Source organism: Pseudomyrmex gracilis, unplaced genomic scaffold (genome assembly GCF_002006095.1).
Source record: "Pseudomyrmex gracilis isolate BER0280 unplaced genomic scaffold, ASM200609v1 scaffold_112, whole genome shotgun sequence".
Taxonomy (NCBI): Eukaryota; Metazoa; Arthropoda; class Insecta; order Hymenoptera; family Formicidae; genus Pseudomyrmex; species Pseudomyrmex gracilis.
In genome coordinates this window covers 446,749-464,585 of record NW_018020696.1, presented here as the reverse complement: position 1 = coordinate 464,585, position 17,837 = coordinate 446,749, and the positions used below count along the sequence as shown (strand labels likewise).

At 41.8% G+C, this 17,837-nt stretch overlaps 2 protein-coding genes across 2 annotated transcripts in view; both read right to left on the bottom strand.

The window, feature by feature from the left end:
- The window catches only part of LOC109856253 (zinc finger and SCAN domain-containing protein 4-like), a 41,902-nt gene extending 29,091 nt beyond the window's left edge, over positions 1-12,811 (bottom strand). Inside the window, exon 1 of the mRNA XM_020431307.1 lies at positions 10,518-12,811. Coding sequence (XP_020286896.1) covers positions 10,518-10,976 — 459 coding nt within the window. The 5' untranslated portion in view covers positions 10,977-12,811. The remainder of the gene's footprint in view (positions 1-10,517) is intronic.
- A 2,927-nt stretch (positions 12,812-15,738) lies between these two features.
- LOC109856252 (OCIA domain-containing protein 1-like) lies at positions 15,739-17,837 on the bottom strand. Its single transcript, XM_020431306.1, has 4 exons — positions 17,600-17,837; positions 17,132-17,421; positions 16,914-17,047; positions 15,739-16,835 (listed from the first exon to the last, which is right to left on the bottom strand). The coding sequence occupies exons 1-4, from the start codon at positions 17,657-17,659 to the stop codon at positions 16,600-16,602; spliced, it is 720 nt and encodes a 239-aa protein (XP_020286895.1). The 5' UTR covers positions 17,660-17,837; the 3' UTR covers positions 15,739-16,599.

The window sequence follows — 17,837 nt, the reverse complement described above, 5'->3', positions numbered from 1 at the left end:
GTTCTATCTCACTCACGGAACAGTTTAATTATTTTTCTTTTGATTCGAGAGAAAACCATATTCTCCACATATAAATCGTTTGATTACCGATTTAATTACCGCGTCTGTTTTTTTATATCATGTTTTTTTTTCTCGCATTACGAAGGTAATAATTCGATGCGAAATCGAGTGCCAAGTTCACGTAGGTTGTCATCTCGGCGGCACGTAACGTATATCTGCGCGTTTCTCTCCCGCGTGGCTGCACCGTTGGAGATAATTAGAACGAAAGCCAAAGCGATATACGAGACGCTCGGCGTGGCGTCGAGGTCGCGCGAGCGCACGCGAGAGACGAAGCGAGGCGAGAGACGGACGAATGGTGAGACGGGGCGAGGTTCGCCGAGACTCGCGGCACACGCGGCCGAGCACCAAGGTTCGCCCGCTGGGCAGTCGAGGCCTCCGGAGCCCGTTTCCGTGTTCCGCGGCAAGGCAACGCCAGGGTACGTATAGTAAAACGGCGAAGGAGAGAGAGAGAGAGAGAGGACCCATACACCCAAGAGAAGAGAGAAGGGAGTAGGGCGGGAGAGCAGAAGGAACCTCGAAGGCCCGGGGCGCCCCGCGAGCGTAACGGTACATCGCGGAAGAGCAACGCGACGACGATAGCGCGGATATAGCCGAGCCGGCTTCAGCAACAGCCGGCAGCAGCCTCCACCCAAGCCGAAACCTACTAACGCGCGCATCTCTCTACGCGCGCGTCTCTATCCGCGCGCGCACGGAATATGTGCGATATACACAATGCATCGGGCGCGATTATAAATTTCTTGAGTCGCGAATTCGCGTGTGTACGCACGAATTTGTTTTTTTTTTTTTTTTTCTTGAATTTTCTCTCACGCGCTTATTCTTGTCGAAGCCGCGACGAGACACGCGACGCGCGCGTCCGAGATCGAGCTATTAAATTCTCCAGCCTCATTAGTATGAAAAGCATGGCGTCGTTTCACAGTTATTACAGCGAATAGCACACGATGCTTTACAATCCGACCTCGGCATTAGCTCGCGCAATGCTAATGCGTATACACCGTGCGGCACTTGAAACTTCCGTGGTGGCTACAAAGCGTCTCTCTTTACGCTTTGCATTAAGTATGCAATGACACGATGAGGTACGGAGCGGTGCGGTGTCCTCTCCGGCGGCGCGTACACAACACGCTTATTGTATCTGCACGCACGACCGATTTCAAAAGAGAAAAACTTCTTTCTTTCTCCTCTCTTCCACATCTTCGGCTCCGTTCTCTCCTCCTCTCTCCTACCCTCTCTCGCTGGGATTATCCCGCGCGGACGAACGTCGATAAAAAAAATATCGGCGCGCTAAACAGCGATAATTTTCCGGCGTTCGACGAGGCGCCGGCCACTCGGGGGAGAAACTCGAGGTCGAGTCACAAACAAGTCTGTATGAATGAACACGCGAATATGCAAACCTGACATAAGATTTTGCGTATTCGAAATTTTATATCAATTAATATTTTATTCAGGTTTACTTAGAGGAAAAATCCCATTAAGAGAATACGGAAAAGAAAAAAAGTAAGAAAAACAATTACGTATTTATTATGCATTAGTGTGTCATTCTTTGTATATTTCTCGATTCGATATTATCTGATCAACTGTATGGCATATCATTATTACGATAATTTGTTTTCGTTTCACCCAATGAAAAGGCATCTCTCTCTTTCTCTTTCTCTCAGTACAGTTTCGCGAAGCGCATCCCATCGGCACGGAAACTCTTCTCTCTGACCTGAACTCGCGTATGGTTCAAGTTAGCCATGCGTACGAAGCGCACGTTGTCGGTAAATCATAGAACTGAAAGCGCAAAACGCGCAGAAGAGGAAGAGAACTAAATTTACATAGTCGAATGCGGCAGCCTCGCCAGATTTATTACGTGAAGTAAACGAAGCACGTGATTAGCGTACACTTTATAAGCTTGTTCGTTCATATTGCGAAATCGTTTTTTGTTTGTAACGATTTTGTTGAACTATAAATATGCGCGAGCTAGAGAGAAATTTTATTCAGAAAAGAGATTGCGAGTCGTGCTGCGTGTTTATCGCTAAACTTGATGATAAAAAAAAAAAAGCGATCGAATGACGTTTGTTTGCGTTGAAAACAAGTCAGAAATGTAATAAACTAGCAAAGATAAATTCGGTTTTGTGAATCAATGCGTCGCGCAGATGTTCGTGCGAAATATATTTCTTATTTTATTTGAAACGTGTAAAATTATTACACGCAATTATTACACGAAATAAACTCAAACTGAAAATCCATCTAGAACGCTTGGTTTGCATCGCATATAGATAAAATATCTAATTTATACACTTTGCCTCTATGGAAATTAAAAAAATTCACTGCGAAGAAGACATCTCTTCGCAAGAAGGCCAGGAGTCAAACCTGGACCTTCCGCATTCCGTGTAAACGTTCTTCTCAATTATTACGTGTATTAATTTACATGTTTCACATTAAATAAAAAAGTCCGCACGAACGTGTCTGGACACATTGACTCACAAAATCGTATTAATCTTCTTTGAAATTATAGAAGCCGAAACTTGGCGTTAATCCTGGATCCTGTAAAGTCCCCTAACTTGTTATCCGAACAAGTTTTGAGAACGATATATCTTTATATTCCGCATATATTTTTGTAAAGAAATAAAAATTTTTAAAAAAATATTACAAAATTAATATTATTTTCTTAATTTAAAACGCTGAATAAATCTTCATAAATTTTTACACACTTTTGGCAATGTTTTAACCAATCAAAAATCGCGTCGGACATAAATGTCAGAGTTTAATTACAAGATTATAGGATTAAATTTATTGCAAAAATCGATAAACAAACTTAAAATAATATTAAATTAACACTTAAATTGCATATGTATTATTATTTATATTATACACATATTTTATATTATTTTCTTTTTTGCTAGTTAAGAGAAATGTCACCGCCAAGTGTATTAATGTTTCTCACTCTCGTTTCATTTTATCCAAATTAAAATCTCTGGAAACGAGAGAAGGGAAAACACATAGCGCGATGTTTCACGGTGTAACATTCACAAATTACGCGAAAAGGGAGACACACACAAGCGCGCTCGTGTAAATGGAGATATCGGTACACAATAATGTTGCCGGAGTAATTTCCTGTCCGGACTGAAGGCGGGAGTTTCATTAGTTGGAAAGCATCGCGAGTTCTTTATATTATCAAAGTTTCTGTGCGGCTTTTATTTAGCTCATTGTTTTTGCGCAACGTGCGCTCTATATTCGTCGAAATAAAAGACGGAGTAAAAGAAAAAAACAAAAACAAAACATACGAGGAAAATCAAATGAAAATTGAGACAAATTTGCAGCTATTGCGTTCCTGATTGTATAACGCGCATTGTAAGCCAATTTTCTTCTATAGTTTCAATTTCCTTTACACAAGAAACCTTCGTACACCGACTTTTTTTCTGATTGGTATATTAACTATACCACTTCTCTGTGTAACGCGCACATCACAGAATGACGGTGAGTTGTTACACGCGAATCTTAAAGAGCGAAAGATTGAATGGCCGGTGTATGTCGAACGAGTAACGGTCTCTTTGCGGTTGATATTCCTTTTTCATATGCCCCATGGCATAGCTAAAGACGCCCGTGCTGCGTCGCATCCGCTATCGTTACGTCTTACCTTACTCTCAATAAAATTCAATAGTTGAAGTTTCGTTAATAAACATTTTTTTTTGTCACTTAACTTATAGACATTCTTATTCTCCTGTGCGGAGAAAGATCGATTGATTGATTGATATTAATCGATTGTTTGCTTTATTTAGCTCCGAAATAGAATTCCCCTCAAGCGCAAACCTCACAAAAGCAGTTTGCAAATTTATGTACTGAGAATATCTGACTGAGAATCAACGAGAAAAAACGCGTGACAATAAAATATTAGTTTCAAAAATAATTGTTTTTGTTATTTTAAACTGGTTAAAACCTGCAATTATTTTTGCCGACCTAATAACAAAAAGGAAAAAATAATTACCAATATCAAGTTACTGAAAGAAAACTTATTAAAAATATATTAGATATAAGCACACACACACAGTTAACAAAAAACCAGAAGAGTACGAGATAGGTAGAGAAGAGAGAGAGAGGAATAAAGAGACAGAAAAACTCAAAAGATTAATTTGAAATTTGTTGAGAAGAAAATGTCATCGGATTAAGGATCGGCGTTTTATACGTGCAACCCCAGGATATGTCGGGTGTAATCGTCTCGGGCGCGTTCGTATTTTTCACGCTTCGCGACGCGCATCATATCTGTTTCCTGGCGATCGTGTAACGAGCTTTACGCGATTGTTAACTACCGAAACGCTTTAATAATACACGCGTAGCTCGGAGAATCACAGTGGCGATTTTTGTATGATAAAGCGCGACCATTATCACATGTAACGTGATTCGGATATTTCCGATATAAAAATATCACGTGCGCGGCATAATAACGCGAATAAATAAAATGAACTCGTAATAAAACTTTGTCGATCAGTTTAAATCGCGAAATGCCACGTTTGCTCGGTTGTGTCGCACAACAAAAAGAAAAAAAACAGAGTTTTAATCATCGTTTATAATTGCGCCATTTATAATCACATCATTCGACTTTGTTTGAATCAATCAACATAGTTGTGCGGCAACTGGCTAGTTGATTTCTCTCGATATTTTAATTATACGTGTATCCAGTTGCAATTTGAATAAAAACTGATCGAACAAGCGACAAAGTGACGATAACTATGTTTACGTAGCAAGTAATTTTGCACACTCTAATTCGTAATAATAAGAGAAAGAGACACATACTTGGAATAATTGAAAAAGTAATTTATCGAGAAACGCAAAATGTGTGTTCTATTCAACTAAATATTTAAATAATAATCTAGTCTAATATAGTCTGACACAGAAAAAAAAATTTGCCAGAATAGCAAGAAATTAATTACTGTATGACCAGCAAAACAACATTTGCTAGATTTATTATTAAGATTTTTGTTCTGCTAACAAAACGTTTTGTTGATGAGACAAAAAATTCCATAGACTCAACAATTTTTCTTCCTAGCCATATAATGGCAAAACTTTTTTTTATGTACGTTCAACTAAACGTTACTATACAATGTCACAAAATCTTGATTAAAAAATTTTAATGGTTGACATGAACTATATATCTTGTTAGCGCAATTAAATAATTGTCGAATCAACTATGGATCAAACTGCAACTATACAAATTTAATTCGTAAAACAATTATTTTTCTCGGTGCAATAGCATAAAAAAAGTTGAAGTTACTTCGTTCTCCGATCCTCACGTTCGATTGTGCGCGCTCGAAGCGAATTGATCTTAAAAGACGAAATATACATTCGGCGTGGATGCGGAATTGATCGAGATTGAATGCGCGCGCTACAACAGGGCGTGCGCGAAGCTCTTCTACGTTATTTTCCATACACACGTATACAAATCTATTATGGCCGATACGCGAACAATAACTCTTCTTCCACTCTCGGCATTTAATGGCCGGCCGTCTATTTATCGTGGAGGAAGAGGAAGCGGCTGATGGGTAGATAGGTCGAGCGTTTTGTAACTAATTTCGCGAGTAAATTGTCCGTAACATTGGTTTGGTGCACTCGGACTTTTAAACTAACGACGATAGCTCACCGGGGGCTGGAACTGTGTCGGCGTGCCAACGCGTGAATCCTGTATTGTATATCCCCGCGATCGGGATTTCGAAGAGAAGCCGAAACTTCATTCGAACGCAAGAGCGAGCGCAATGGAGTCCCCACGAGCATAAGGCGACTGTTCCACAGTCACACATCGGACATTGATTTAAAAAAATAATTATTGCACCGCTGAGAAAACAAAACACTGCAATGTTCACAAAAATGAATGTATTTAATTCGCAGTCGCGTTGTTAACATGAAGTACTTGTTTTTTCACTTCAAGCCTACAAGAGGCTTAAAATAACACAAATGTTTTTTTTTTAGATTAACGAATATTTGATTGGGATAACCTCTGACCGTGCCGCAAGTTGTTGACTTAAATAAGAGTTTCACCAATGTTTTTTCTCGGTGCAGATATTAAACGACAGTTCTCATTGTTTCAAGCGCTTTTTGATATGTTTTTGTTTTTAATATTAGTTTCCGACTCTTTACATGTATAAATACTTTTAGAATTGAAATTTCAATTCGAAAAACTCACGTGAAAAATTTACACGTGAAAGCGTATAGAAAAATGTATTCTTACATTTATACGCACATTTATCCGCACAACATCCTGCGAACGGCTCTTTACGACGAAATTCATTTATTAGTTTATAAATACTTTGTTTAATTATGTAATTATTTTTTTTATTAAGTATCCGGCCATTTATTCAGTTACAATTACAGATAATACTTTCGCGACATATTGATCAAGAGTTAAAGACCCGAAAAAAAAACTCTATCTTCTCTCATATTTAGAAGATTTCTTGACCGATAATCGAGAGCAAAATCGGAGCAATTTTCACAAAAGTCGCCATTATACTATTACACACTCTGACTCGCGTGAACATTACGAATCGCAGCGACGATTGCCGCGGAAAACTAAGCAACGTTAAAGGAGAAAATAACAACCGGTGCATACATATGGAAATTTACAACGTGCTCGAGCGTAAAATAATAGCGGCGCGGTAGCAAAGTAACAATATAGAATATTTACGCACGTTTAATGCGTACGGTGTTTTACGCGCGCGCGCGCGAGCGCGTTTATACCTACGTATATTTCGTTCACAATTTCTGAAATCGCTCCGGCCGACTTGAGCCTTTTCACGTTTGCGCCGATAAAGTTTGGTGTTACAAAGAAAAAAAAAGAAATGTAAAATAAAAGAAATGCGTAACATCTTCTTTTTCTCCAAATTTTTTCCTTTTGATCGACCGTCGATACGATATTTTATTCATGCGTCGAATAATTTTTCCGCGCGTAACAATAAAGCGCAGAAAAAAGTGAAAGAAAAAAAACACACATTCTTGTAACATTCTCTTCATTAATGTCAGCATTTAATTAAGTAGTTACATTGCGGGATAATTCAATTGAGGTCTAATTAATTTACGTCGAAGAGAGTCAATCGTTGATCTGTCGAGGATGATGTAATAAAAAAAAAAAAAAAAAAAGAGTACAAAACCGCAAGAACGAAAGGTTTTTTTGTGCAAACTCCATTGTTGAAGTATACAATTCCGACGATAGGCAGTCGACCTCACTGAGTACCTACAAGTAAGTATACATGTAAATGACTGCACACCCACTCGCGCGCGCGCGCAATTCGACATGAGTCACTGACTAGCGGTTATGGATAATACAATGACGAACGAAAGAGCCCATCGAGAGAAGTCATTGCAAATATCCGAAAAAGATCAATTTCGTTTACAACCGATGACAACGCAAAGTGACAAACGATCTTAATATCGTTTATTTATAGCCAAAGGTGCGTTGTGCGTGAAACGAACAATAATATTCGATTCCTCTGGTTGAAAGAGATGTGAGATTTACAAGTTCATCATTAACCTCTTCGTTCCGCGCTAACTCGCGTTTCCCTCTTTCCCTTCACCCTCTTCGTGTACTTGTGCGTATATATACAACGGCTGAAATAATCAGCGACGGAACGGTAATCGTACGCAGTTTTGAAACGAAGGGCGGTGAACCGTGGAAATGGTTCGTCCGGTGGTGGTTGGGATGTCCTTTCTGGCTCGGGCGGCACAATAATCGTGGATTTCCGTCCGCTTATTATCTTACACGCGTCACAATGCGTTTAGATTGCGTCCGAGGGTATCGGCTAATTACCGGTCGCGATCTAGTCAAGCGTTCCTGCCTGCGACGATAGCGTGAGACCGAGATGCGTATATGTATCTCGAGCTAATCAAAAATTTTTCGCAAATCAAAGCGAAAAATATAATTTTCATAGTTACAAAATGTAAAAAAAAATTATACATTTTTGTTACGTATTTATATTGCTATTGTGTATCTATTTACATTATTTTATTTAAGAGAATATAGAGCAAAAGAGTATAAGTATTTCAAATATACCGAACATACTCTTTTACGGACAGATTCTTTGAAGCAATTTGATCATTTTTTTCTTCCTCTTAACGAGAACATTTACAATCTTATACATTGCTCGGAGCTTGTTTAGTTATCATAAAGTTATCTGTTATCTCGAGGAGTTCCTCCGGGAAAAACTATTTTTTAATAACCTTAACGCAAGCGTTTACACAGCAATATCCACAACAGTATCCACGGTCGGAAAAACACAAGTAACCTCTTAAACATCTATATCGCGTGTGTTTTTACTTATACATATTAGCGATATCGTTCGCGCGGTGGTGTGTTTTACACACATAAAGATAAAATATAAATTAATTCCCCTATAAAATCAAAAGGTTTCTATTATACTCGCGGCATACGAGTTGCGATATTACATGCCAAACGTGGTTATCCAGAAGTCTCTAACGGTATTAAAAACCGGTCTCCGGTTTGCGCGGCTGAGATAATGAAGTGTTTCTTGCGCAAAATTAGACGTAGATCGACATTTTAGTCGGCAAAAGCCCGAACTGTCGCGCGCGTTTCACTTTCAACAAAAATCATCGTGACCATGAAAAACTCCACGAGTGACAATCGGCCTCGCATTAGCTTATGAGCCACTCTGTCGCAGATTACAAAACTCGAATAATTTATTTGCGCGAAAGAAAACAAAATCGATTCAAGATACTTGTGTGAAAAAAAAAAAAAAAAAAAAAAGAACACATGCTTTATCAAACCGAAACACATCGCGATCGAAAACGACTTCCCCCGATAATTTCCGAGACGCTCGTGTGTGCAAAGTTAACAAGTTCATTAACGAAATAGCGACCTTTACGAAAATTCTCTCGAAACTTTGAACGGAACGACCTTCGTAATGTGAAAAGTACACGCTCTCGTTCATTGCGTGAGAGATCACACGGATACGGTCACGCACGCACGCACGCACGCACGCACGCACGCACGCACGCACACGCGTGCCACATAGATAACCTCCTCTCTCGGTAAAGGTAGAAAAGAGAGACATACGAGACACGACGCGTGTGCCAGACGGACGGCGGGGTATCAAAGGATATTTACCCTGTCAACAGCGTGGCTTTACGCTGGCGGAGACGCCGCTAACATCTATAAGGGGAGAATACACAGTATATACTCACTCGTACCGAGATAATAGTAATGGGTATTATTACTCCCGCTCTATTATTTTACGATCTAACGCTTCCCGGGAATTGATACATTATCGTCGAGCGCCGCGGAGCGACGACGAGAACGAGTCGAAATAAGCCGCGCGTATGATTGACGTGAGAGAGAAAGAGAGAGAGAGGAAATGATTAAGAACATAAATATATATCCACCATTTTTCCGTCTCGTTATCTTTTTCCCGATACACACATCGTCAATGTACATACGAAGTTTGTACGTCAATGCGCTAATGAAAAATCGACAATTGCGGAACTCAAATCGCGGCAGCTTCGACTTGAATTCGCCGCTCGACTTGAACTTCGAATGTACATGTAATTACACAACGTGAGCGAAATTAAATAACTGAGATTTCGGACTAATTATCCTTTACAAATTTTTTTTTTTTTTTTTAACGTAACCGCGGAGAGTCGATAATGAATATATCACACATCCGGCGTAGAATTGACGGTTGTGATACAAACTCGTTGAAAACCTGTAATCTCCTCTGTGTGTACATGTGATTTATGACAAATCTTAAAACCTACACCGCAGTCAGTACAGAACGACACTATATGACGGTTGGTGTACTATGTGCCGATGTTTAGATCTGTTATTACAAAGGAGAAAAAATTGAACACAATTGTTCTCTCGCACGTAAAATAATGAAACTTACTTTGTAAGCGACGCTCGACGCTGTACGCGTTACCGTTTAATTAAACTAACATTTGCGTCATCGATATTGCGCGCATAATGAAGTTTCGTTCAATTAACGTAAAGGATTCTGGCGTCTGTCAGAAATATACGCAAAGTTACGTAAACCATATTGTGCTTTCGTCGGTTAATTCCTGTTTTTTTTTTTTTTCGAACGAGTTTTCTCAACTTTTAGTCGAGAAATCTCGATCTTTTCCCGTCTAATTGTCAATGAAGAAGGACTATTTATTATTCCAATGTGTTCTGTCTCGTTATATCGTTCTTTTCAGTTATTAAACTTGATTCTACTAAGGAATTTTTCTTTCGAAGAAAACCTATGCTCGTTCTCTCTCTCTCTCTTTCTCTCTCTCTCTCTCTCTCTCTTTCTCTTTCTCACGCCAGATTTCAAATATTACATCAACTTCGCGCTACCTCATTCAACGGCGATACGACGATTTTGCGTTCTCACACGGTTATCTATTCGGTAAACATCCATCCGGATAAACACACACATCTTTCGTCATATTTATTCATACGTCTAAACATACAATATCAATACCATACGATGATTCTCACTCACCTGCATCTGCAGCCACGAGTAATCGATGTACGCGGTGGTAGTGGCGGTTACGGCACCGGTGATCCCGGTTGAGCAGGACGTCGTCGACGACGAAGACGACGACGACGACGAGATCTGCTGCCAGGTGTCCTGCGCGCCGTCGCATCCGAGAACGGTCGCGAGGGGCCCGTCGGGTTGAGCCCGATCGGGCACTATTTGATCGGCGGCGTATTGATGGGTGGCCACGTAGGGCGGCTGTAACGTCGACGGCTGGATACCGACGGCGGACGGCAGGGACGCCGGATGAGGATGCTGCGCGACAACAACCCCCGTGGCGGCTGCGGCACCGGCGGGCAGACAGCACACACTCGCGTCCATCCGTGGCAGCGTCGACGGCGGCGGCGGAGAGTCGTAAAAGCGTAGCTGCTCCGGCTCCAGCTCTGTCGTCGTTCTGCCGAGGGTCAATCCGCACGGCACCATCCAAACTGCCTCGCGCCCGCCGGCCGACGGCTACGAGGATCTTCGCCGATCCTTCCTTCGCGCGAGTCCTTGACGATCCTTGAAGATCTTTCTCTTCTTCAATTATCTCTTCTCTCTTCTTCTTCAGATAGATCGAAGAAGCAAAGAAAGTTTTCGGCGTGACGTTCTCATCTTCCGGCGGAAGCGCAACTAGGAGGAGTCCGATTAGCAGCTCCTTTGGATAATCCTTTTATATCAGGAATTCACAAATCACTCTTTGTCCCTTCTGACAGATTGCGATGAAAGACCTCGAGACGACGCTGGCATCTTCCGCGGAGACAAAGAATATTTCTTTTTCTTTTTCTTTTTTTTTTTTTTAATCTTTTCTCTTTAAAAAACGGATCTCTCAAAGCAGAGGATAGGAGACGCTGTCATTTTTTCGTGACTGAATTTTTTCACGATGCCGCTTTTTTTGATTTACATTGCGACGTAAACGACCGTCAACTTTATACGTTTTCCGTCACAATCTCAGATAGTTGTGCTCTTCGGATTTTAATTGCAATCGGGAAGAAGGTTCTTGTCATGTATTTTCTTTCCAGAAAAAAAAACGATGTTGGTTTCGTTCACCGACAGAGATTCATTTTACTTCACGGTGACCACACTGGAAATCGCGCTTAACACGATATACAAGGAGACTATCGCAACGATCATGTGTATCGGAATCGCGTTGACGTCCCGCGCAACGTCAAATCCAACGAGTCTCGTGCGCGAAACTCTGTTCCGCACCAGACAATCGAGCGCTTGTCGAACTTTGCTGCGAACATCGCGAGATTGATTCGTTATAAATTACTTTTCGTATCACGATCGACGACGACGACGTTGCCGCCGACGTCGCTGTCGAAGAGCATCAACGAGAGAAGAGAAAATAAACCTCCGACTTGGAGCTCGCACCGCGAACAGTCATTTACGATATTATTTCGAGTTCTCGCGGTAACGCGGCACGACATGAACAGAGACATCGGTGTTCTCTCGAGAAACAAGTCCGATCTCGGGCTCGATATCACTTCTCTGTGTATAATTCACTGGAGATCGATACTTTAAAAATTCAAGTTTTCTTGTACGACGTGTAATATTCAGCGGATCAGCATCGTCGATAGCTCGTCGGAACGTTCTTTTTCACTCGTGCAACATCTTTCTCCTCCCTCGAACAGCCACTTCTCGTTAAAGCACCTCTATGCCCTCGCTCCGATCGACACTCGCGACGTACGATCGAACACGCATTCGTTTTCGGGATGCGATTTTCGCGTGTGACACACGAGATAAAACTCTCGTACGAAGAACGTAAACAATCATCGAAAAAAATATCGCGTCAAGATATTGAATCTGAAGCGCGCGCGCGCGCGAGCGAGCGGGTGATCGAGTGCGGCCGATGATCGTGGTCGGCCACCACGAGATCTGCGAAATGACGTTTCTCTGATGGTGACAGCGCACACTCCCGTTAATGCGTTGACGCGCGCGTGTGCTCGGTGAGGACCACGAGGCGAGGGCGGCGAGAGACGGAGAGACAGAGTAAAAGAAAGAGAAAGAGAGAAAGAGAGAAAAAGAGAACAGAGGACTTACGAAGAGGCGAGGGTGGTGATGGTGGTGGTGGTGGTATTGCGCGGTGGTGGTGACGGTGACGATGGTGGTGGAAACGTCGGTGATATGGAGAGGCGAGGGTGACGGACAAACTGCCGCGCGCGCACACTTTGACTCGGTGCGCTCCGCGTATTGTCGCGGTTTCTGTCACGGATGCGCATGCGTGACTGCGTGTCGTCAAGGCAACGGTTCCAGAGTAACTGCCTGGTTGAACGCAGCCCTCCGCGACTCGCGTGTCGCTTCTCTCTTTTGCGCGCGTGCTCGCTCTCCTTCTCTCTCTCTCCCTCCCACCCTTTTACTCTCTCTTGCTCTTCCCGCGCGCGCGCTTGGCTCACGCCCCGGGCGCGACCGATTCGAGCGGTTCTAGGCGGCCATCGAGCACACGCCCCCGTCCCGACACCGTGAATGCTGCTCTCCCTCACTCTCCTCCCCCCTCTCTCTCTTTCTCGCTCTTTCAATCTCTCTTTCACGTGTAAGATTGCTGTTTTTTTCCCTTTTTTCCTTCTCTCTCTCTTTTTCTTCCGTCGTCTCTCTCTCTCCGTTTTCATATCGACAGTATATTCCATAGGTGCACGCATATACTGTTTTCCCCCTTCGGTATAAGTGTCCTCCCTCTATTCTTTTTACCTTTTCAGTCTCTTACAATTCCGTCGTCTCGATCGAACGCGCGTCCGGCGAATCATCGCTTCCTTATCTCGCCGCGCAAAGATACACACGAGACAAATGCTGCCGCCCGCGCGTCTCGACAGTGCGCGATTATCGACGCGAGAGCTATCGAGAGCCCCCTTCCCTTCTCCCTACTTACCTCCTCCGACTTTGGCACACTTCTGTCTCGGCGCCCGCGTCTCCCTTCTTCTCCTCTGACCACCCTTTTTGCACTTTCCTTGCCGTCTCGTATGTCTGCACTTACTTTCTTCCATTGCGTCGAACACCCCTCGCCTTTCTTCAGGGACAAATCATCCCTTACATGCTCCGCTGAATTACTTTAACCTCACCCGACATGTGATACAATCGATAGTGTCAATCGCAAGACTCGATTGCAAATTGAGAAAATAAACGAAAAACGAGAGCGAGACACTTCACGTGATCTCCGACTGTGTGCTATCATTTGAAGCTTGCCGAAAGACAGAATAAAATAATAGAGAGAAGAGAGAGAGAGGGAGATGATTTTACGCGATACAACGTGTGATATACAAGTAGAATATGTAACAGGTTCGAATCACTTTCTCCGACAGAACGAGAAAGTCGTAGAGGTGAAAATTTTTACCCAAACTGACCGAAGAATTTTGCGAAATAACGAGATTTCTTTATGCGATATTAAAAAAAACAAAGAAAATTAAAATTCGACCACGCGCTCACGCAATAAAAGATTGTATCTGCACATTGTCATGTACGCTTAAAATTGGCTTTTTTTGTTTCTCACGCGCACTCACAAATATGCAATACAAGAGATACTTTTGCTAAAAATGTGAGAGTATGTGTGCGTATAATAAAGAAACTTCAGTTTTATTTTATACTAATCTGAGAGACATTGTTTTTTTTTATGAGCGCAATCGGAACCACGCGCGCGTGACCCACGTGAATTGACTGCGAGTCGCGAGTTAAGTCGATTTATCTCGAATCCGCGGGTGCGACACGCTTCTCGCGATATTCACGCGCGCACACATAAGAAAGAGAAGCAGCGGGACACGACGCATGCATCTCCATATCCCCGCGTGTGTATGTTATCTCCCTCCTCCCCGCCCTCTCTTTCCTTTCAGCCGCGAAGAGGCAGAAAAGGTTCCCTTTCTCTTTGGATTGTGAAACGATTTTCTATCGCTTTAGCTCTCCGCGCGCGGCGGATTTATTATATATGCAATGGGTTACGCAAATTACGACAAAGTGCAAATATTTCACATGACCTGCACCTGCGTGACTCCCCTTTCTACACGTGATCGTTTAACCAGGCACGTGAATCGTGACGCTCGACTGTGTGTATTGAGGGGTAATGTAATGTACGTGCATGTGTGTTTCCGTACACATGTGTGTTGTTTACGAGTGCGCACCGCTCGAAATTCCGACAAGCTTCCTGAGACCGGGAGTCGCCCGTAATTTCTCCCAGAATATAATACGCAGCGCGCGCGCGCGCGCATACACACACACACACACACCCACAGCCGCGAATTACATCTTCGCGTAATTCTGAGAAGAGTTTTTAGGGCAAACCAAATTACCGCGAGAGATAATGAGCGCGATTATGAGTTTCGGAAACTTCTCTTTCTCGTTTCGTTTCGCGCAAAAAAAATACGGAGCTGCATTATTATTTTTTCTGAATTACTGCATTTGTGTGTGTGGTGTAATCGCAAAGATATCCATATTGTATCGATAATCCTTGAATTTTGCATACCTGACCGTATGTAAATTACATACCGTTGATTCGGCCGCATGCGAGCGTTGAGAATTTCAATGCTCGGAGTATTCTCTTACAATTAGTTGCTAGATGCGAGGTGGTGTGCTCCTGCTGCTGCGCTGCTGCTGTTGCACGCCGTTCCGCCGCTCCCCGCTCCCTGCGGAAGCGGCGCGACTTATGAATGGGAGTAGTACTCGCGCCTATTGGTCGCATCCGATAGCCAATGGGTGCCCCGGCTTACTCGGCTACGCGACGAAAGTCAAGCGAAGCGATCTCGTGTCACATCTCGTGCGTGTAGTATATATGGAAGTACGCACATTTGTACCGATACTTTCGCGCGCGACGAGATCGCAATGAAATTGAATTGAAGTCGATCGATTTAATTTCGTTGAAGAAGAACGTCGCGCTATTAAATACTTATCGACGATCTCGCGTAATGCTCGTTAAGTCATAACTCAAACTCAAAGAGACTTTTACGGGACCTGGGAATTACGCGCGAAAGAAGAACGCACTTTACGTAGTCGTTACTCTATCATTATTATTGTCTATTCGTTCTATTTTTACGTAATAAATATTTTACGAGAGATTAGGAAATTTTATCGCTGACATTACGTCAATCAAATCATGTTGCGTGAAATTTTTATGGAAAAATGTTGCAGAATTCAACAAATGATAACAAAATACACAATCGTTATCACACACACACATGCAAAATATGAGAAATATTAAGATGAAAATTGACAATTGCAAAATGTAGGTTTTGGACTTTTGTTTTATTAAGTCGAATATGTTGCTGCACGCGTTTCTTGATTAAAAAAATTCTAGTAAAAGCAAATTGCGAACGATGACAAAATATATGTGACTTCTGCGGTCGTCACTAATAAAATCGGTACGACACGTAATAGGGGAAGGAAGAAGGATGGGTCGCGCAACATTAGTCGTGCGTATGGCAAATACCGAACGGCAATTATCCGCTTAACTTATGGAAAGTATAGGGAACGGGCGCGCGCGGCGACGGCTCTTATGACAGGGAAGTGTGCGAAGTTTTCTCTTCTGGGTACGTGTCCAAGGTGACTAAGCCTCACGGGATGACACCATATCCTAATGATGGATACAAGAGTAAGCGCGACATTTGTATTACATGGTATCGATACGCACCGCGCTGCTTTGTTAACGGCCGCCTTTCATACGCGCGCGAGCGAGTTGCGTTTACGCGTATTTATAGACTGGCGTCATCTATCAATTAGCCGACTCATAGCCGTTTGTTCCTCGCGCGCTCGTGATTGCGGTACAATTACGAGCGGCAATGTGCGAGTTACAATTCGTGTTTCCATTATTACGTTTGTGAATTATTCAACGCGTCGCTTTACAGGTGGTAAGAATGTGGTCTTCGACTCGCCGTGCGGAATCTGACTTTTTTTAACACGAACGGCTGTTTATATACGTTAATTGTTTAATATTTTATTTATATATATATATATGTTTCTATATTTAAAATATATAAAATTTAAATTTTTTTCGATTCTATTCACATATTTTGCAATACCAATTTCTATGGGCGTGCCACATATAAATATTATGTACACACAAAATTTCACTAATTTAAGCAACTCAATTTCAACCCCACACGTCGCCATATTTGTTAGTTTTTCCCTGCATCGGTGGCGAATAGGCGGGCGCGGAAAACTGTTTAGTCTCCACTGGAGAACTTTCTGGCGCTTTAGGAGTATACCATTGCTTGTTTTTCTTATAGAACTCTTCTCTATTTTTGTGCCTCAGCTCGTCGTAACTGACGCCTTTTTGTTGTAGATTTATTGGTTCAGTTAGATCAGTCTCTTCGGAGCGAACATCACCTTTAAACATACTTTGTGTAGTTATAATTATCACATAGATATTTGTAGAGAAACTAAACATATTTTTACCAAACTCACTACTATCATTAAAACTAGAGTATGCGTCATAAGAAGTCATCGGTGGATAATCGTCAAAGACTATTTGACCAGATGATGATTCCCGAACTTCGGATTGCACATTTGGCGGTTGAAAACTTTGATACTGTCTCTCACTAAACAAAAATAAACATAAGAAATAAATATTTTGCTACAAATTGTCAACAGGAGTATAAACAAAAACCATTCATAAACAATACCCTATGAACCTATTTCTTCCATAATAACCCAACTCTGCTAATCTATCCTTGAGAGTACTGTTTGGCATAGACGCCACCTTATCTATGCACATCTTGGCGGCAACAAATCTGCTAGATACGAAGCCTAACATACCACCAATTACAGCAGAGTATTTTGCATATGCACGAAACGGAGTCACTCCAAAAATTCCATATCCAATAACTGCACCAACAACAGCTGGCATGACAATACTTGAATTTTTCATGCACGATTGAAATACCGCGATTTCCTCTGGTGTCAACGACACCCTCTGCACAAATTAGATAACATATAAATTTACAAAATGAGTCTTTAATTATTTACATGTATTGAGCTCTATATTTTAAATTACAAAGCACTTCTTGTACTCGATACAATCGATATTTATCTATATAAATATAGTAAATATATAAAAATACATGTTAAATAAAAAACACTAGATCTCTAACCTGCATCTGACGATCCATTCCATAATCCGGTTGTTGTACATCAGTTACAGTAGCCGCCATTATTCTCGACTATATCGATACTATTTTAGTCACATTAAACACGGGAAAAAGATGAAATCTGTATTCTGTAAAGAATATTAATTAACATTAAAGTGTGAAAATGTAAACAATATAGTTCAAGTTTTGTATGTACGAGACGTATGCGCAATGACGTATTAAGGCTGTGTTTCAAATTTAC